Here is a 22817-nt window from a genome sequence, read left to right on the forward strand (position 1 = left end):
GTTTTGCATGCAGAGAAAATAGTGCCATTACTTGTATATAGCACACAAATACTATGCAGCTTTAATTTTTTATACTATGATTTAGAGCTGCGCTAGGAGGCGCCCCCTCTCTTCTAAGCCATTGTGTACTTTTTAAATTGTTCCCCCCCCTGCAGCACAACATGGTTTTGCCAAGGTGTAAAAATGTACCTTCTGGCTGGATGTCATCCTAACTGTAAGTGAGGCACAGCTGTGTGTTTTATAGAGAGCGTTACATGGTAGGAGGGAGGTGCAGAACGAGGAACAGCTAGCTATAAAAGAAAGGTCTGTGCATTGTGCAGAGCACATAGAGAGCTGTCTAGTCACATAATTATATAGTTTTAAGGTAAACTATCCCACTTCCACCTCTCTAATATCACTCTGTCACCCTGGTGAGGTCATGCTGTCACATCTAATTATTCCTCTTTTTCTTTTTATTTCTCGTTTTTCGGTCCCCCCCATGTGACCGCTCTCCATCCTCTAGAAGAAATGTGTACTCCTATTCATACTATCTGTAAGTACCACTGGAAACCACGTCTTTTGCCTCATCAACACATTCCCCTGCCTGTACCCTGTTTTGTTCCTCATATCATGGCTTATTCAATAAAAAATAGCTCTACTTAAGAATTACAATTTGGGTGGAATATCCTTACTTAAACACAATCACAAAAATGACTTGCCTAGGGTCTGGTGTTCATGTGCCCTACATCTCCCAACATTTGTTGCACTCCTGCTGGCAGCCTGTTGTCAAAGGGTCACATGCTGCCAGTATGAAATAAGACCAGGAGGTATATTTAAAAAACTGCGGGTTTGAAAAAGTGGAGATGTTGCCTATAGCAACCAATCAGATTCTATTTATCATTTATTTAGTACATTCTACAAAATGACAACTAGAATCTGATTGGTTGCTATAGGCAACATCTCCACTTTTTCAAACCCACAGTTTAGTAAATATGCCCCCAGGTCTTCGGCATACAATGGGTGACCCACCTTGCTGCTGAAGTTTTCTGCTCTCCTCTTATTTTTTCATAAACGTAATATGCTGACCTACGCATATTAAGGTTTATACAGTCACAGCATAAAGCTTATATAAAAGGACTACCAATTACAGTCACATATATAGATGTTAGACATTTAGAGGTAGATTTATCAAACCTTCTATACAGGAAAAGTGGAGGTGTTGCCAATAGCAAAACATCAGATTCAAGCTATCATGTTCTAGAATGCACTAGAAAAGTATATGGTTGATATGGGTAACACCTCCACTTTTCCTAAGACCCCTAAGTGTGATAAATCTTCCACTTAGGGGTCTATTTATCAAGACCCAGGTATTTTGAATATTTTGTATTGCTGCGTATCGCAACAATAGAAAATATTTGGCCACCCAATTTATTAATAAACCAGGGCAGCTGAGTGATGGTTAGCTGCCCGGTGATACCTGCTGGCAGTGGTAAGAAGAGTCTTATTGCTTGCCGGGTCAGTGCAGGGTCCCTCTGCCAGTTTGCACAAGCTCCAGCCTTGGGCTTCCGCTTCCAGATTCAATAACAAAACTGTTATAAAATTACTGAAAAAATAATGTAAAGAAAAAAAGAGAAATATATATATATATATATATATATATATATATGTATATATATATTGGCATCTGTGGTTTTTCACATATTACTAAATAAACCCCTTAGTTATAATTTTATACTTAGAAAGGCTGCAGCAACCTTAAATAGATATTAGCAAAACATCCCCCACAATCACAGCTTTATCTCGATTATTTTCAGTTCTTATAAGCTCCTGTGGGCATCAGATGTTTCTCTAGATAACGCAATTAACAGTTTAGGTTTAATGATTATTTTCAGACCCAGAGAAGCCTACTGCCTGTTTCCTTCAATGCAGAAGCAGAAAAAGCAGAAAGCTTGAGGTGCATAGAATAGATAATTTCCCCCACATTCATTCCTTTAGTCGAAAATATCTTCCATTCTGATTTTACATTGAAACTTAGTAGCTAATTTTCCCATAGGTCATTGCTTGTGCCCTTTACCCCTAACACGTGATGCAACTCTGTGGTGTTAATTAAGTTAGGGTTAGTATAACACGATCCAGTCCATTCCCAAAACGTAGAGGTGTTAAATAGCGCCATACCTCAAACCAAATTGTGTTCCTTCTGTGTATAAGGCAACATATATCGTAGGCTCATTTAGCTATCTTAGTGCTCCCTCCCTTCTCTGCCCCCTTTTTATTGTATATGTTTGTCTTGTTTATAATTCAACCACTGCTTTTTCTGGTCAGAACCAACTCTTCTAATAAGATCGTTCCTTGTCCGGAGCACCAATACTTTGCCAGATTCCAAGGCTTGGTGGGTGGTTCTAACATATTCACTTCTATAAGGTCACGGGTCTTGACACAAAACGAGGACAAGAGGGTTGGGTAATGAAAAACAAAACAATACATAGGGGGTAGGTTGCATGATGGTTGTCTGAGGACAGAGATGAAAGAGTGGTGTATATGATTGTCACATGTCTGTCTGTCTACCTGTTGTTTCATTCACCTGTGAACATGTGCATTGCATTCATGGGTACAGTCTTAGACAGCATATCTGCCTGTGATGAGTGTGTCTGTTCTGCAACCAGTCTGATCCTTATACCAGCCCCTACCAATCTCCATAAATAGAATCAGATCATGACAGCAATTCACCTTCCATTATTAACGGCTAGCTCAAACTCATTAGCGATCTGTGGATTAATTTCTCTTTGTGGAGGAAGTGTAAGGTGTTAATTACCAAAGACTACAAGGGAGCCGTGCCCAAGTGTCACAACATAACTACTGTAGGTAACCTAATGTCTGCCAAGCTTCCTTGAGCGCCCAATTACACAATGAGAAGCAGTAATATTACTTGGCTGGCGATACAGATATATGTGCAGACGCTGTAGATTTGTTAGCCATCTATAGCTGATTATCCAATGATCCACCGGTTATGATTGCCTTAGCTTAAATATGAGCAGTTATGTAGCTATGAGTCATCCAATGGGTAGGAGAACATTCACATAATATATGGCTTCCTCTATGTCAGCTAGGAGGGGACCACGGTGTGTAGAGAATAATTTCTGTCTACGTGCGAGTCTTGAACCTGTCAGACGCTGTTCTTTCTGCCTCCAGGAAATTGGCCAAGAAACAAAAGGAAACCCAAAGCGGCTCTCAGAGAGAAATGGGGCTGGTGGCTTCGGATAAAAGCTCCAGCAAGCTTAGCTCCACCCGCAATGAAGACACTTTTTCCAGCTGCCAGGACGTCAATGGATTTAGTAAGAAACATCACAGTTATTGGGAGGGAGATATTATTAGGACAATTATCATGAATGAAATAGGAGATCAATTGAGAAATGACTGAAGAATTCCCTCTGGGAAAACAAGTATTGCTGTCTTAGTCACAGTTTCTCTGGGAATGAACGTGTTAAAATCTAAATGCAATAATGGCTGCATTGAGATTCTGACGGTCAGTTCAGCCTTGTACAATGGACATCTGTTATAAAGCTCACTGGCCTTTCCAGAGCACACAGCAAACAGTGCACTTCCTACCCACCTCTGCTTTTTGTGTAGAAGGAGTTTGTAAAGCATATTGTGAAATCATTCAACTGTGGAACTAAACATGTATTTAATTTTCGATTTTGCGATAGAAGTTGTGTAAATAGTCCAATAGGGGATCGTGGGAGCCAGAGATATAATATCAACCAATCATTGTCTTAGGTGATCAATGGGAGAGCGAACGAATGCCACATTAATGAATGATACTGCTGTCTAGTATTACCTAGTGTGTGCAATCTTCCCTTTTGCAGCGTGTGACACTTGTGGTTTTTACGCACTACCACATTTGTAATGGGAAATCTCTATGATGTCATCCTATGACGTCAAAGGAATTTTCATGCAGGATAGAAAAGCCCTGTTAAATATATGGGAAATCTGAACCAAGCCTTTCATGCAAAGCAATGCTAACAGATCCATTCAATATATAGGTAAATTTAAAGTGTGGTGATAGATTTATAGTTGGGGTAAGGCATGTCCTAGATCAACTTTAAATTTCAGCGTAAAAATAAAGCTATCAAGTATTTGCGTGCTACATGAAAAACAGTCAGTATTTTAATTGCGTGCAAAAAAAAAAAAAATAGTTTGCACCCTTTGCATTGTAACATGGTTTGTCCAGAAGCAAACTTACTCCTTTTTTTTTTTTGCATTGCTCCTAACTCAGCATCAGGCCCTTAATCTCCAATGCAATAAAATAGTTTGACACATTTTCTGGGGCTGCGCTATTTTCATAAAGTTAACTATGGGAAAGTTCAAGTCTTTTTTGCTGTTGTAATTTTGGCAGGCTAAGACCCATAAAATGAAAATATATTTAATGCATTATGCCACTAAATGAAAATCCTATCTCTTCTAAAAAGAATAATATAAAATGTGCTTAGATAGGCTTAGAAATAAAAAAAAGCTGTTCCCGAGGAAGTACAAAAGTGCGAACATTGTTACATTCATTAAGCTGCAAACTAGTCACAGATGCGTTTAAATGAAAACATTGTACAAGCATAACTCAATGTAGCAATGTAGTCTTATTTAATAGCACTGAATAAGGACGCTCTATTTAGTGCTATTGACGAGGGTTAGACGGACTCAGGTCGCAGCCGGTATTGGCTCCTGATGGCTCCTACCTATTTGCTACATGAAGGGGAACGGTCAAATTGGACCTACCTATAAGAGGTCGAGTGACTGACTGCATATGAGTCTACTTAAGAAAAATGTATATGAATATAGGAAATGTATTCACAAATCCAGTGAAAGGCAGAGACACAAAATGAAAGAGCCACAGAAAAAGGAATACCAACCAAAACAGGCCAACTGCCACCAATACCTAAATACATATGGGGTATATCATAAGTATAAGAGAATCTTAAACATTGTTATGCAATAACATGCAGTCCAGTCACAGAGAAATATAGGAGCTGATAGGTCCAATGACAAAGAAATGCTATCCCATAAGAGATGGTTATAGTCTGCTTATCCAGGCATGGTGAAGTAGAGACTACTAGAGATTGCTATGGCAGACAGACTGATAGAAGATCGAGACTGGTAATGGAGGTTTGCAGACATATTGTTCATTTAAAGCCTCTAAGACTACCAGTAATTAAAGTGGAACTATGCCCCACATTATATATCTTATTTTGGATGTGGAACTATGCCCCACCAGTTATTCTATAGTGACTTAAATCAGTTCTGCAATATCAGCTTTGACTGATTGGGGGCTACCAGGATGATCGTTCTTAAGTGGATGAAACTGTGATATATATCATGAGAAGAAAGAAATTGTATTAAAGGGCAGAATATTCAGTGACTTGTGTAGTAGCATGCAGTATAATTTCAGAGAAATATGGCAGCATGCAATGAGAAACTCACCAACATTATTTAAAGGCAAGACCATATAGTTCACTATCCTTTGCAACATATCAGTATTTTTTCTTTGTATGAGTTAACATTATAAGCATCATACTGCCACCTAAAAGAAATCAAAATGTAAGTAGAGGCATAAACTTCTAGCAGAGAGGTGGAGGTTGTCTTCTGTGACATCCAACATTCCAGCTCTACGTGGTCTCTCTGTCCATCGTGTAAGCTTTAGATTAGGTGACCTCTCATTTGTGGGCAATGCTGGGTGTTTCACAGCTAGACTGACCTCTAACCTGTCTTCCTGCAGGCACATCCTCTCCCTGCTCCTTCTCTGTACAAAGCAAAAACCTGCAGGGAAAATCTTTGCTCAATTCCTGTTACTCAGGTAGGGCTTTACAATGAACAAGATGCTGCTACGCTGAGTTAGAATGTCATTGCAAGTCAGTGAGCTTGTCTTTGTGAGGAGTGAGACCGCCATACTAAAGTTAGATAAGCAACATTATAAATGAGTAGGACTGTTCTTTAAAGTAAGACATTCATACGAATGAGAATACATTTTACAATCAGTAGCTTAATTCTATGTAAATACATTAATAATAATAATAATTATAATAATAATAATAATTAATAAGGATTTGTTCCCATCAATGAAATTTGAACTGATATAGTAAAATCTGGACAATCAGGAACTGATTCTTTGTTTTCTCTCCTCTTCCCCCACATCCTCATCCCTACCCTGACCTCAATCTCCTTCCAGTTTCCTCAGACACCGTCCCTTCCTCAACCATTCTAGGTAACCAAACCATTAACTGACAGTATGTGACTGGGCTTTAATGATAGTCTATGTGCTTTTATATTGAGTTTCTGTTCTAAATATGGCCCCAGTTGGAAGCAATATACACACATATGCCATCATTCATTATGTTGAGACATACATTGTTTGACAGACAGGATCACATAGTTTTGCTCTTTAAAAACAAAGTTTAGGGACTGAGATCCAACCAATCTCCGCTAGTAGCATAACCTCAACATTCTACCAAATATTAATCCTAAAGTGGATCAATATCAACGATTGTATCAGATATAAGTATGTACAAAAAAGTAAATCAATCCCTTTCAATTTAATATTAAAAATGCAATATGCTTTATTTAAATAATTGTGTTATCGAACTTGTGATTTTTTTTTTTTATATTGTACTGGTTGGGAAATTTGTCGGCTAATAATTTTATTTTTGAATAAAATCAGTGGAAGATTTTATATTCTTAGACTTTAGGACAGTACACTTTATGTTAATAGTACGTAGTAAGGGTTTCGAATTTACTTACTTATTTGTATATACTTATATTTGATCCAATCATAGTTACAATTAATAATTTATAATTTTCTTTGAAACCACTTTAGCTAGATATTTTTGTGTAAATCATAAATTCTTATAGGGTGGTCCCAGGGCCATCTTTTCCATTGGGCACGATGGGCAGGTGCCCAGGGGCCCCACGGGCAAGGGGGGTCCATATGCAGGGCTCTTAATTAGAATAAATAACCCTGCAAAAGAAAAAACCTGCAAAAAAAACCTTCAAGGGTCACTGAGCAAGTACATCTATCTATATCTCTATATATCTATATCTGTATCTCTATACATCTATATCTCTATATATATATATCTATATATGAAGGGGCCCTGGTGCACTGCTTTGCCTGGGGGCCCATAATGTTGTTAAGATGGCCCTGGGTGGTCCCTCTCCTTTTACCAGCTACGTGGCATTTTCTAGTTAATTAGCACCATATTAAGATATTTGTTTGTTGTTTTTAATATTAAACCTTTCAACTTCCTGGATTAGCAGACACATGTAGTTCAGATAATAATTCCTTCAGGTCAGCCTTCAAACCTTCACCTACAGGCATGACTACAAATAGTTCCATGCATGGCCCCGAACTTTCCCGGTCTCATTTCCACCCCAACCCTCCCTTTCTCACAGACAGCAGTCACGTGGAGCTGAACCAGCCCACGTTGACCATACAGACCCACCCTTACCGGACATGTGAACCATTGGAAATGGCCTATCCCCGTGGACAACTCCAGCCAGCTATCCGTGTGGCAGACCTTCTGCAGCACATCACCCAGATGAAGAGAGGACAAGGGTACGGATTTAAAGAAGAGTATGAGGTAAGTTTTAGTGTGGCTTTGCTTCGGGGTAGGTTTTGGGGAATTGTGCATAACTACGGGTTATGTAAGTTTTTTCTTCTAAGTAACAGAAAACTACAATTATTACATTTGTTAGAGAGCGCCTGTTGCCTACACATGACGGAGGCAGCCATCTTGTGGGGTAAACCAAAAACCGTAAGAATGCAGCCTATTAACTGTCTAGGACCCAGTGTCTCATGAGTATTGGTCATGCTTCATGAAGACTGGCAATGAAGGCAGCATTTTTGTGATTGCTTCCTTCTCCCACAAAAGGTTTCCCTTGATGACATCACTGGTTCCTTGTGTACTGTACAGTCTCATGAATATTGGTTTGGCCCACCGATTATGTACAGGTGTTGGTGTATTCAGTTTGATCCTCTTACCTAAATATTTTCTTCTTCCTCTGATCATTGAACTAATTTTCCCTTTACCTTCAATAAAACACCTTCCTGTCGCTTCTCCGTGTAATTGCATGTTTTTCTACATCTAATCATAAAGCTCAATATAAGTGTTTCCATTGTTCCATACAGCATCTTCTTCTTCCGCACAGTATAATTCCTCCCTTCAGTCTGTTGCTCCATGGGAAACTTGCCAATAACCATTTCCATATAATTGTCTGTCTGTTTTTTACACCTCATCGCAGAGCTCAATATAAAGCTTCCCTTTAAGTTTTTATATTGTTTATGTAAAGCATCTCCTACAGCACAATATGTCTCCTCCCATCAGCCTCTGCTGCTCCATAGTAAACTTGCCAAGAGCATTATTTGTTGTTTTCCCTAAACTTCCGTGCGTATCTCCATCTTGTCACTTCAACATCTCCTAAATATGTTTCACACGCGTCAGTGCAGCTTCAAATAATACAGAGTCTTGTTATTGGTTTGTTTTGTTTTCTACAATTTACCATAAACCTCTTTAATGTCTATTATCACTGCATATAAAATAAGCCAGTTATCAGCCATTTTGCTCAGTTTTCCACACAATATATATTGGTAACCAGTTTCCTCTATGGCTGGCTTGTGTTGTCTATTCTTGCTCTGACCTGAATTGCCTACCTTCTCCCTCTCTGTTCAGAGGTTACTCTACGCTGTCCGTAAGCATTTTACTGTGAGCTCTGGGCGATCATTAACCCAGTAACAGAGCTGGGAGCAGTGACTGTCCCCTATCGGTTCAATAAGAGCACATCTTCTTCTCCATTAGGACTATTGAGGGCGATTAGCTGCTGCCCCAGGGGTCGAGCCATTAAAACAGGAGCAGAGAGGCTTAGTATACAGATTAACCTACACACAGCTATACTGAGCAAAATTGTGTTTTGTCTCCCGCCTCCTCTCGTTTAGTACAACTTGTCCTTTTTAATAGAGCAAACCAACGTCCCCTTCTACAAGTACATTTGCCAAACCCCCTCGTGTTGTGTGTTATCCCCTGTTGTTTCCGTGGTTTTGGTTATCGTTGTGTGTTAGCCAAAATGTTAAATAGTGAAACTCTATAAACATTTTTAAACATTTGTTAAGTCCTGTCCTCACATCTAGGGCCTGATTCATTAGTGTTATTATCTGACGTTTTTTGCTTATCTTAAGCAAATTCACTGTGTGCATGCCCAGAAAAGGGAGATAAGAAGCAAAATCCACTGCTTTAGTGAATAATTTCTTAAGTTAAGATGAAACTTCATCTTAACTTTACTCTTATCTCCCTGTTTCTTCTTAAAATAAGCATCTTAACTTTTGCACAAGATAAGATCACTAATGAATCAGGCCCCTAGTGATGACATGCTACTGGCCTTTCCTAGACTTCAGAAACGCAAACCCCATGGACAGGACTCAGTGTGGGAAACAGACACCTCTTTATAGAGAGATCATACCATACTGGTAAAAAGCACTCATTTTCATTGTTATTTCCACTAAAAATGGAGGGTTAAATATATAGACATAACTTGTATAGAACAAGCCAACTCTGTATTTTACTGACAGTGATAATGGTGCTTAATACATCAGAGGTGACAAATTTATAGACAGCAAAACCATTTACAATGCAATAAGTCTTGTGTAGGATATACCTCCCAATTATAATTGGACATTTTTATTTTATTTTTACTTTTTATTTATCAAATTTCAGAAACAAACAAGAAGGGGGCAGGTTCTGGGAGGTAGAGATATTATGTGGGGCATGATGGAAACTTATCTTGCACCATAGGTTTTGTGGTCAGTGCTGTATGAAGTATAAGCAGTGGATAGTAAAGAGGGACGGCCTCAGCAAAAGGGGGTACAAATAGTGGAGGGCTGGCAAATTTAAGCCTGGGGGGCAAGACTTGACTCGGTAGCCTATATGGAACATTCTAATGCAAAAAAAATGCAGGTGGTCCAGTGACCCAGACCAAGGTGGCCCACTATGGGCCCGGCCCGGGGGGGTAGATGCAACCTGCCCCTCAGTCCAGCCTGACCTTGGGTACGACTTATGGAGTCGGAGCCCTCTGTGGGTGTTGCTGGAAGAGCCAATGAAAATGTTATTTTTAAGGCACACCTCTTGCACCACTGTATATAAAGTAGAAGTGACATATAGTTGTGAGGTTAAACAAAGACAATTCGATCAACTTCAATCTTTTATAACTGTGGCGCTACAGGATAGTAAATATATGCACAGAATAGTTATGTATTTGGTAGCACAATGGTGCTTCTTTTTATCCCGGGGTCAGATGTTTCACTTGCTCTTCAGCTTTGAATATCTACGGATATCTGCAAATTAAGTATATCATTATGGTTATTAAAATATAATTGACAATTATGCAACTAGGTACTTTTTCTAATGAATATTACACAATAAGTAATTAGCAGATGTATTGCAGAGGGGAAAGGTCACATTAATAGGCACAGACACACAGTTTGGGTTCAGGACCCATATGTCAATGAGTTGGCTCCTGAAATGAGTAAGCCGAGAAAGAACCCAACCTTTTCATCTCCGTGCACAGAATAGCTGTGGGATAGCAAAGGGCCTATTATGTTTACTGCAGGCAAGCTTTGACAATCTTGGCGGCGACTCTGCCTGTCTCCTCTTTTGTCTATTGTTTGCAATTTTACTTTTTATTACAACTCCATTTCTGCATTCAGTCCTATGTCTCTAATTTCAATTCCCTATTCCGCTTCTGTTGTGTTGCTCTTCACTCCCGTTCTTCAGTCGAGTTATATCAAAGGCAGATCATTGTAGTGGTGCCGTATTTTCCTGCGTGTTTGCATTAACGCTATTTCTCAAAGGACACACTGTAGTAAACGCGCAAGACATACTGCCAGGGAAAACAGAGCCTTAGGAGACGCAGACGGCGCCTGTTTTTCATTGTAGAACATGAAATGCCTGATTGAACAATGTCTCTTTAAAGAAAGGGGAAAAAAAAGAAGTTCTCCAGCAGTAAGAAATGGAAAAATATGAAAATGAGCCGTTAACCATTACTATAAAGTGGTGTATTTGTCTTATTAAATATCACAAGACTACACGAGGACGGGCAGAACCACTGAACATTCCGAAGTATTATCCAGTCATGTTTTTTATTTGTCTTTGGGGGTTTTTTTTATTGCAAGTTGCTTTGCGTTTTTCTCATTTTTTAATTTAACTACCTGAGATGTCTTTAGAAATATTAATTTATCATTCCTGGGCATTTCTACAAACATATCTAAATAACCGAACCTGACATTATACTTCTTTATCCATCTCTCTCTTCTTTTTTGCTGCAATCTTTTCTTGTCTGCATCTGAATTTGTCTGTGTATTGCTCCCCTCCCTTACTTGTTCTACAATCCCCTATACCTCTTTGTGTGCTTATCCTATAACACCCGTCTGTCTGTCTTGCCATCTTTCTCTCGCACTCTCCCCTTCCTTTCTTTTCTCCCCTTTTCTCCTGCCTTTCATCCTACTCAGCCCCCCTTCATTCCTTCTTTCTGCATCTTTCTTCCCCCAGTAACTCAGAATTACAGAATAACTTTATAAATATGTATCAGTTGGTCCTCTCACCAGAGCTTCTATTTAGAGATATTGAGGGAATTAATGGGGGGGGGGGGGGATTTCAGCAGAAACCGCGCGTTTCTTTACTTACAATCAGAGACGATTCAGAGGCTTCAGCTGCATTTATTCGCTGCCCGAATTCTATTTGTTGTCAAGGAAACGGGGCTTAGAAAACCATGATTGCTTATGCTGTGTTTGTGGCGTTCACACAGTGTGCAGACATCTTTATTTACTGGGCCTTAAATATATGTCATGGATTCTGTGCGGGCAATGCAGCAAGAGGATCAGTGACATTGTGTTTGTGTGTCAGAAATCATAAAAGCAATAAGCAGCAGCTACGGTATTTTCATATTAAAGACTTTGTGACTCCTATCATACGATGCACAGTAACTACGCCTGGTGCATTGTTATGGGGCCTCGGATATATTCTACAAAAGTAGCCCTATTCCACGCACAGCACAGGGTTTTCTTCTGTGAAATTCAAGTTTGAATTAAAAAAAAAAAGCAAATAAATGAGCTGTTAGAGAAATAACTAGATAAGAGTCCATTCCATTAACGTAGCTCAAATTAATGTGATTTTCAATAAAACAAGTGCAGATTAGTTGAAGTGTCAATGAACCAGCACTAAGCAAAATGTTTACTCTAATATAAAAGCAGATAAGTAGAAGTCATTATTGTAAATAATGATTTTGAAAATGGCAAGTGCTAATTTCAATGGGTGGATAAATAAGAGTAGATGTGGAAGCCACATGGAGGAAATAGCAACATTAGACAGTAATGAAAAGAAATTCCAGCTTAATGGTCATGTTATCAGTTTATTAGTGATAGAGGGCCTGATTCATTAAGGAAAGTTAAGTAAAAAATTTGAGTAAGTAGTCTCCTGGACAAAACCATGTTACAAAGCAAGGGGTGCAAATTAGTTTTCTATTTTGCACATAAGTTAAATACTGTCTGTTTTTTCATGTAGCACACAAATATCAACTTTAAATTTCAGTGTACAAATAAGCTATCAAGTATTTGTGTGCTACATGAAAAAACAGACAGTATTTATCTTATGTGCAAAATAGAAAACTAATTTGCACTCCTTGCATTGTAACATGGTTTTGTCCAATTACTCAATTTTTTTTACTTAACTTTCCTTAATGAATCTGGCCCAGAATGTTCAGTACACTTTTTCATAGAATAAAGGATAGCATGATGCCATGTAGGAAGGCAGATAGGAAGCCTCTAAAGATAAATTGGAAAAGGTATTACATTGTAGTGGGCAAGTTACTAGGGCTAATAGATTAGTGATGTGGCTAACTTGGAAACTGTGTACAGGAATTTGGAGAATATTATTGAACGACTACCCATTGCCTACACACTGTGAAGCCACTTTGCATGTTCATTGAAATGCAGCTTACCTATTAAATAGGAATTGTGACATCAATAAGATATTGTCTGCACCCATGATGTCTCTGTTCCTAGTGTATTCATCATCATCGATTTATTTATATATAGCGCCACTAATTCCGCAGCGCTGTACAGAGAACTCATTCACTTCAGTCCCTGCCCCATTGGAGCTTACAGTCTAAATCTCTAACTTATACACACACAGACCGAGAGAGACTAAGGGCAATTTAATAGCAGCCAATTAACCTACCAGTATGTTTTTGGCGTGTGGGAGTAAACCGGAGCACCCGGAGGAAACCCATGCAAACTCCACACAGATAAGGCCATGGTCGGGAATCGAACTCATGGCCTGATGCTGAGTTGAAATGTCTAGATCCGCTCCTGCAGTAAGGACATGTTCACAGTCCTGCAGACCTGCAGAAACAGACATATATCCTTTAGGAGGCGTACCTTTTGTACCTGCTACAAGTCAGGTATACACACTGATGAAGATGACTTGACATAAACCAGACACATTTGATGCTGATGAACAGCTGGATGCATCACGAGATGTGTACAGCTCTGCAAATAGGCGTAAATATGCCATTTTTGCATGTGCTATTTTGTAGAGTAGTTTATGACCTTTTTGCGACTATGCTTCAACCTCTGCCATCTGCGCAAAAATACTTACAAGTTTCACATTATGGATAATAAGTAAGACTGCTTTACTATTTTATTAGTTCTGAAGCAGCTAAGTTTCATTAAGGAAATCCTCAATACATGGATTGTTGGGAGCACTTGTGAAGAGGAATGAGACAAATAGTAGAACACAGTGTTCACAATACCCAATGCACCTATAGCTACAACCTTCTTCACTTTTAATTAGTCCGAGACCTGAAGTAAGACCCTTGTGTGATAAATACCATGGAAAGTAATACACCCTACTAATCTTTTGAAAAGCTATAACAATAGCCTAAGGGAGCAGCCATTATACAAGGTCAAGTTCAGCTGGCTGAATTTCACATCCATTTATTTTTCACTGGGCTTCCTAAGATTAAGACGCCATTTTTGTTGACATCTTCTTTGGCTGCTCAGATGCACGCTGTATTCCTCTGAGGATTTCGGCATTCACAAGCTCTTTGAAATAACTGTAGCCTCCAGCTAATCACAGATAAAGTGATTTGCATAATTTTAGAACTATTTGAAGCCATCATACATGCTAAATAACTCAGAATATCCCCCTTATCTGATTGGACACACTTAACAAGTATTCGATTTCAAACCACAGCATCTTTACATTATTCATAGGCTCTAAGGGGAAGATTTTAGTGCCATCCTGTTATATGATGCATAACATAGCATCCAGGCTTGCGAAAGACCCTCAATGTGACCAGGACAAGAAGGCTGGGGGGTAGTGAGCAGTGTAAAGGGATATCTAGCATATAGGGAAAGTCCTTTAAACCTATGGCTAAAATTGAATTAAATAGGGAGTAAAAGTACAAAGAGGGACCTGTCTATTACTACCGGACTCAAAACTAAAAGAAAAGTGGGAAATGGGCAAATGTTACAGAGAGAATACCGAGGAAAACATTCAGCCACCGAAAATTCCGATGACATATTTCTAAAGAAGAAACTGACAAAAGACCCCGCTGTTTAATAATACTGTCTGTTTTCCCCTCGGCTGCTTTGAAGTGGGATGGAAATGAGCTGTTACTGCTCACGGCGTCTCTGCTGGGAGATTAACCGCTATTAGGTTGCTGGATCTTTTAAAGGCAAATAGGCCTCTGATCAAAGCAGCATTCCCAATTAACCGCTCATTACCTGTCTATCCCTATATAAAGGATCCAGCTTCAATAAACAAAACACTCAGCCAGGCCTTGCGCATTTGCAGCACCTGTTAACCGGTTTGTAGCCAGGCAGTCTGTTAGCAAAATAAGAAGGTATTTCAAGAAGGAGTAGAGGGTAGGAAGCCAAGAAATAGAAGAAGGTGACTTCAGTTAGAGAACATTCAGTATAATTACTAGTGGTCAGGGCGATATTATGTACAGGTGGAAGACTGCAAAACATTTAATTTAGACAGCTAGTTCTAGCATACATTTTTTAGTGAAAATAAATCACTTGTACTTTAAATTTAATGAAGTGAAACGTCACCGATAGCGTGTGTTTGTTATCCACAGACTGGATTATATACTGCGATTCATATAACTCACTTTGCATATAATTCAGTATTTACATCATAAAAGGGTGTGCAATGCCGCCAAACGAAACCTAGCAGGTCAAGTTGACCAAACTTCCAAATCCAGTTGAATTTGGGTAGTATATGCACTTTGACCTGGTTTCTCTCTGCCATAACCAGGAGGGGAAGGAAAGCCCACACCAATCATCTATCAGAAAAGTCCGCAAGTTAGGGAGAAATTGACACAAGTTACAATGAATGTGGACCAGAAATTCCTAAGGGCTTCGGTCCACTGAACCTGGCCTACAAGTGAAGGTCAGAAAAAAACAAAATTAACTTGTCTCAATTAAATACTGTAATGGTCCAGAAGCTTTTAATAATACTTAGTCCCAGTTCCACCAAACATGTCATATCCATGTAAAGGAGCATCCTCTTCTCCAAGCCTCCATCTCTCAAACTGGCAAAAGAGCTATTATCTCTCACTCTTATTGGCATCGGTTCAATCACTGTAATCCCCCACTTTGTGCCATTCTGCAAATGAGAACCAGGGGAAATCATAGACTTTGTCATTATTCTCACAGAAGGGCCGCTATAAAACAGCCTGTGCCACTTGATAAACTTAAATATCCCAGGCTTGGCATGGGACTCCCACAGGTATGCCTACTCTACTCTATTCATGGCTATCATGTTGCCTACACCCTTGCAGCAACACCTTTCTGAGTAGTTGCGATGACACCAGAGCTTTTGTTTTTAGCTTTGTTTTACTTTTGATTTGTGCCTTAAAGCATGCATCCTTTTGGATGCAAACATCTGTGAAACTCTATAAGAGCCACTTCCATCAGCCCTACCAATCTAGGTTTATGGAAAGTCTGAAAACTATGTATTTTGTTGTAAAATTTTACAGTAATAAAAATGAGGCCCAGCCTTTAAGTTTGGGAGCATCATGGTACCATGAGTGTCTAATATTGCCTAATATTAGTAGACACTTTTTGCTTTGTCTAATTCATTCAGTCTGTCCTTTATCAACCTTAAATGACATGAAAATGTCTTCTGACCTTATAGAAGCAGAATGGGTGAGTAGAATTGTCCGGGCATGGTGCATTGTTGGTCATGGCGCAATTGATGGAGGGGATAGAACTCTTGAAGCTTTAATTTCATGAGCAAATCACATCTGCAGGAAGTTTATGTCCTACATTTGAATGTGTTTTATTTTCCAGGCACTGCCCGAGGGACAGACTGCGTCCTGGGATACGGCAAAGGAGGATGAAAATCGTAACAAGAACAGATATGGGAACATTATCTCATGTGAGTCTGACCCTGAATCATTGTGGACATAAATCATAATTAATTACCTTTCATGGCAAACATTGGTAAAAACAAAGCAATATAAATTTTTTTTGCCCAATTCTACCACACTATTGTCTATCCCTCTACAGACCATCATCTGATCACCTGATGTTATCATCGCCTCCCCTATGTTAGTTACCTGTTCTATCGGTAACATTCTCTTTTTATATTACCATACTGTTCCACATAATTCCACATACAATCTTTACACCTTGTCATCTCCCATCAATTCCCTGTCGGCTCAAATATGTGAATGACTATCTGGTATTTTAGAACTTTGTCTCAGCCCATAGCGGTGACTGTGACTTTGTCACTGACTTTATCTTTAACTTTGCCAAGGGTGACATGTGTCATTGCCAGTAAAGCGCACATCAGAGTGAGAGCCAGTGATTCCTGGCTGTCACTTTGCAGCTGACCTTGCTGTGACATCCCTGTGTCTCTTTCCCTCAGATGACCATTCCCGGGTGCGGCTACAGCTGATAGATGGAGACCCACATTCAGATTACATTAATGCCAACTATGTAGATGTAAGTTGCACAGTTCTATGTTCCTTGCAAACGGATGTGATATCGCTGTCACCCTATCAGACCATCCCTGTCCACCTGCTCTCAGCATTGCCAACCTTTCTTTTACAGGGTTATCATCGACCTCGCCACTACATTGCCACACAAGGTAACAATGACAGAAGGCATCTATGGGATTTGAACTTTGTTCTTCAGGGTAAAAGGGGTATTACAAACAGAAAGGACCACTTGGTAATAGAATGTTATATGTTAGTCCAGTTTGATCACTTTCATACTTGCCCAATAAAACACATACCATCGACATTTCCAATTTGGAAATTGGGACATTTTAGTTACGCACCAATCCACCCAGGCAATGTCCCCATCAGACCAAATCACAATGGTCTGCCTCCAAATTCACTCATCTTCTTTCTGACCACTGAAAGCAGAACTGTCCTTGAAAACTGGGGGTGGGAGGGGGTACAGTTAATGTATATTATGATCAATAAATGATCTCTATGATTCCATCCCTTCACAACCAGTCACATGAACATGCCCTGTATGGAACAAAACAGAGGAAAATCAGATGGGAAGGCTAAAATGCTTGACTTGACTAGCTAGAACAGGGTCATTATTTTGGGTAAACTACTTACTTTATAAAATAGAGAACAGAGGTAGTGTTACCTTTATATATCTATTAAAGCAGTTTGGGGGTTTAGTGCATGGCCAGGTAAAAATGTATGTATGACAGTGACAGTGACGGTTTTCACTGGCACCTCACCACGCAGTGCAGTAGATCAGTGGGACTAGTGTGTCCTTTACTTCAAAAGGTGTCACAAATCTGTTGTGAACACTAAATGATCAGATGGCACCTGGGTCTTTTCTTTACTGAATCCTGAGGGGGTCCTTTTTTTTTTTATAGTAGTTAAACCCCTTTGGCACCTTCTGCCAATTATAAATTGATTGAGCAACTTTTCTTTTTTGCATAATAATTGAATCTTGTCTTGTTTAGGTCCTATGCAGGAGACAGTGAAGGATTTTTGGCGGATGATCTGGCAGGAAAACTCAATCAGTGTGGTTATGGTGACAAACCTGGTGGAGGTTGGAAGGGTGAGATACATGTACATGAAGAAATAGTCATGGTCTACAAAAAAGCCATTTCCTGAGGTTTTAATGGTGGAGGAACCGGGTGTAAGAATGGGAAGTAGCAAGCAAACAATTTTGATTTTATAAGTCAGCAACACAGTAGGAGATATATCTCTGATAAAACAATGGGACAGAGAGAGTCAAAAAAGACAAATTGATTAGGAAGTCAAAACCAATGACATAACGAGCATTCTCCTGTTGGCTAAAGGATTGTGCACTACAGTCTTCATATTTCCTGGGACAACTTCTACAGCTTTGACAGAGCCAAAACTAGAGTCTCTAGATTTTGTGCTTTCCATCTACTAACACAGGGTGTCAAGCAGAAAATGTATTATTGGGGTGCGTGAAAAAGAGTTATTATGGGTAACTGGGATATCAATATAAGAGATTATGAAAATGTACCTGTCAATGAGGCCACTGACAACGGTTCACCATATTGACATGGCTTGTACAAGATGGAAAATGTGACTGACTTCTCATGTTTCAAAACATTCAAGCTTTGATTTATATATGTTACACGGAATAAATACATTTTGCAATATATTTTGATTTTCTGAGGCCACACAAGTTGATTCTAAACATTGAAATCTTCATTCATATGGAAAAAAAAATAGTTCTCGCCTATTTAAATGAATCGTGTAGAGTTTTGTATTTTACCTATTGTCATTTATTTACCTTTCAGGTTAAGTGTGTCCGGTACTGGCCTGATGACACTGAAGTATATGGAGACATCAAGGTGTCCCTCATAGAAACTGAGCCGTTGGCAGAGTATGTCATCCGGACGTTCACGGTGCAGAAGGTAAGCAATGAACTTCTGATGGAATAGGTTTGGGATTGTTATGTTCAGAGGATGTAAACACTTGCTCTCTGTTTTTCAGAAAGGATCTCATGACATTCGGGAGATTCGCCAGTTTCACTTTACTAGCTGGCCAGACCACGGTGTGCCATGTTATGCCACTGGCCTTTTGGGCTTTGTCAGACAGGTGAAATTCCTCAATCCACCGGATGCTGGACCCATTACTGTGCACTGCAGGTATCAGCTGTCATTCTGTTTTCACATTCTCTTCACAGTGCATCTAATAACTAATACTCTTACAACCGCTTCCTCCCTTAGCCCCACCAGCACTTTCCACATGATACACATTCATTTGACCACACTTAGTCAATCTTAGCGTCCTAAAATTTTTAAAATGCAATTATCTGAATTAAATAACTCTTTGGTATTGCCAACCAGTATGTCTATTTTAGTGATCACTACATTGTAATACTCTGATTCTGACAAGAAATTGATGATTATTTTAGGCGAATTAAAGACACAGGGCTACAAAGGATTGGATGTATCCAATATTTTCATTCACTGTAACATGAGGCTTAAAAACAATAGGAAGGGTACAAAGGGAGCACTATAGAATTATACAACAGACTTGTGTATATAGAAACCAGAACAATGGTATTATTAATACACTTCGGGATTCCGAAATAAGTTTTCTCTCGTTGCAATCCTAATGGGCAGTATGTGTCCACTAATATCTGCATTATTTTGTCCATGCATCGTCCAAATGAACAGCATAGGGTAAAAGCACTGTGAGCCATAGATCTATATTCCCACCACCCAGTGTTTTATCTTGGCGAGCCCCTAAAACCCTATTCTTAGCTGGGATTTACATGGTGTTCTTTTTCGTAATGTCAGGTGTAAATAGGGAAGTTTCTGCGTCAGTCCTATTAACAGACACTTTATTACATAGTGCTGGAGCTGGGAGAACTGGCTGTTTTATAGCCATTGATATCATGCTGGACATGGCAGAGAACGAGGGAGTGGTGGACATATTTAACTGTGTGCGGGAACTGAGAGCTCAGAGAGTCAACATGGTGCAGACTGAGGTAAGAAGGTTTAATTCATTCTAAACACACTTACGGATTTTTGTAGCAATACAATGAATTTTTTCACCTTATAATCATACTTATGGCAGCATATACTGCAACACCACCTGCAATTAGACGATTATGTGGAATATTACAGCCGGGTCCCCAATGGAATCAGTCAGTGGCCTCTCAAGGGGGATCTGAACAATGGATCATGTATCCTTGAACTAGCCTTAAGTTATTTTCACATTCATCCATTGATACCTGAAGGGTAGACATGGTTTCTCAAAATGTGTTGGAATACAAACATTTGTCAAGATCCCTGTCTCTGTCTTTTTAAAGGGTTTCTCCATATTCAGACAATCTTAGTTTATTGGCTTGTTTATGTCCTTCTGTAAATTTAACTAAATGTACTGTTTCATATTTGTTTCTGTGTTGTTGTTTTTTTATATAATCTAGGCAGAGCTGTTTACTTCCATTGCTTTAGGATACACAAAACACCTAAGTGAATTTAATTATCCTGTCCTATGCAAAGAGAAGAGGTGACCTCTTCTATATCCTAATTAAATAATAATGATACCTTTTATATGGTACACACAGACAGAAAACAAGCACACAAAGAGGTGCAATTAGCAAACATTGAGACATGCGTGTACAAACTAAGGAAACTTTCTGAAGGTGGAAATCGCCTTTAATGAAGGGTGACTTCCTAGTGCCCCAACTGGTTGTGACCTCTCATAAAAAGAGTGTCTCACAGGAGAGTGTGTTCCTTAAAATTTCTTTCTAATTCTCTTTGCAAATAGTTTGTGGTATGTAGTACAAATAATTGATTCGCACACCTTAGTATGTTTCTCATTGGCTGTGCCGATTAATCAGTTTGTTTCTCTTCTCTAGGAGCAGTATGTTTTTGTGCATGATGCCATCCTAGAAGCCTGCTTGTGTGGCAACACTGCCATCCCTGTATGTGAATTCCGTTCTGTCTATTACAACATCAGTCGCATGGACCCACAGACCAACTGCAGCCAAATCAAAGATGAATTTCAGGTGTGTCTCAGATAAAGGCGACTAAGGGTATTTGTGAATGTTTGCACCTCTGCTTATTAGAAAGCTTCCATTTAAGGAATTTGGTAATTCTAGCAGAGAACCTCTAGCAGCCAATCAAATTATCTTACCCACTTCCTAACTCAATGCCTGTACCTGGGGGTGCCTTTAGAGGTCTTCGCTAAGAGCGCCCAGGGTTTCTGGGTGCCCTTACGGGGGAGCCCAGATACCCCTATATACTCAAATCACAACCGTTGCGTGCTTTAGATTGAGAAAACATCTTCCATGAACCTCTTCCTCTTTCCTGCTTTAAAAAAATATATAATACTTTGTCTGCAATCTAAGACCCATTTTTGTGGGGATCTGCCTTTGTTTCAAGAAACTTTGACTTCAACACAATGGCCTCCATGATTGTTCTTACTTTTGACTCTAGTGTAATGCAGTAAAAGTAAGTTGCTTGTGATAGTCTGCAGTTTTCGTGGCTGCCGAGAGGTATGTGAGGAGAGGTGTCATGCTGGACATGGCAGAGAACGAGTCTTTATTTTGCACAGTGATCATACTTTGTAAGGTAATACATTGTATTAATTTGGTAAGATGGTCAAGATTGATTTATTTAAAGGAGGTTAATATTAATATTAGGTTTTTATTGTATAGCTTACTTTATGCCTCATTCCTTTTTTTTCTTTAATATATGTTATTACATTTATATACATTGTACTTTTCTAATTTTATTCTGTTTGTTTCGCTGAAAACAAGTATTTGCAAACTCTTGTCTACAAATCCGGCATTTGCCATTGAATACCACCCACATTCATATATAAGGCAACAATGTCCAGATGACATTTGCTAGTATTGGTACCCTACTGTTTGTTTAGCTTTGGCTGCTCTGTAGTATGTGGAATTATGGAATTAATTACATTTCTACTATTCTCTATTCTATCTGGAATTCTTGTGTGTGCGCATTCCAAGTAGAATTCGTGTGCATTCTAATTTGGAATGCACAATGTAGCAAGTATTGGTACTACCATGCAGGATATTACACAGAGAGAAAAAAGGAATAAGAATACTTTACATAAACTGTACATTAAAAAGTAATGTGTTATATTTTTATTACTTCCTATAAAAATTATATATATATATATATATATATATATATATATATATATATATATATATATATTTATTCTGTATGTGGGTATGAATCCCTATATGATGCAGTCTGATCCAGTATAAAATTAACCTCTTTGTCATTTCAGTGCGCCCCTATTTTATATCTTCCGGTCCTAATGGAAAACATGACATTTCTAGTCACAAGTTACATAAAACTTAGCTATACTTTTATTTAGCAAATAATCAGACCCTTCAACACAGGGCTGTTCACATACACTGTTTGTGGAAGAAGGACAAAAGGTTCCAACTGTTTCTGGACCCTACCGTAAACAAAGGTCTATGTAAATCTAAGTGGCTTCCAGCAGCCAATCTGTCCGCAGACACAACGTTCTTTTAAGGAGAATTGTGTTGCTCAATCTATAAGGTGCAACTGTTTTAGCATAACAGCAGCTCCCAGCTCTCCTCACCTCCTTCAGACCAAGCTGCTTGTTAAAAGGGTTCTAAATTAAGATCCTAACCCTTATCCTAAAAAACACTTGGGCTGCAAAAACTGTTTACCCCCGCAGTTTTATTCAGGCGAAGCCAATACATGCAATCTGTGACTAACATACCCGCTTTGATAACTCATAATAAATATATATATATATATATATATATA

General features: G+C 39.0%; 1 protein-coding gene across 8 annotated transcripts in view; it reads left to right on the forward strand.

Moving 5' to 3' along the window:
- The window catches only part of PTPRT (protein tyrosine phosphatase receptor type T), a 190047-nt gene that overhangs the window by 159137 nt on the left and 8093 nt on the right, over positions 1-22817 (forward strand). For 3 of the 8 annotated variants that reach the window (XM_075177592.1, XM_075177596.1, XM_075177595.1), the window contains 13 exons: positions 503-532; positions 3169-3311; positions 5744-5821; positions 6194-6229; positions 7414-7601; positions 16367-16454; positions 16947-17023; positions 17132-17168; positions 18012-18109; positions 18828-18944; positions 19024-19178; positions 19891-20026; positions 20903-21052. In XM_075177592.1, coding sequence (XP_075033693.1) covers positions 503-532; positions 3169-3311; positions 5744-5821; positions 6194-6229; positions 7414-7601; positions 16367-16454; positions 16947-17023; positions 17132-17168; positions 18012-18109; positions 18828-18944; positions 19024-19178; positions 19891-20026; positions 20903-21052 — 1333 coding nt within the window. The remainder of the gene's footprint in view (positions 1-502; positions 533-3168; positions 3312-5743; positions 5822-6193; positions 6230-7413; positions 7602-16366; positions 16455-16946; positions 17024-17131; positions 17169-18011; positions 18110-18827; positions 18945-19023; positions 19179-19890; positions 20027-20902; positions 21053-22817) is intronic. The other 5 variants (XM_075177593.1, XM_075177597.1, XM_075177594.1 and 2 more) reach the window with 3 other exon arrangements.

Source organism: Mixophyes fleayi, chromosome 6 (genome assembly GCF_038048845.1).
Source record: "Mixophyes fleayi isolate aMixFle1 chromosome 6, aMixFle1.hap1, whole genome shotgun sequence".
Classification (NCBI taxonomy): Eukaryota; Metazoa; Chordata; class Amphibia; order Anura; family Limnodynastidae; genus Mixophyes; species Mixophyes fleayi.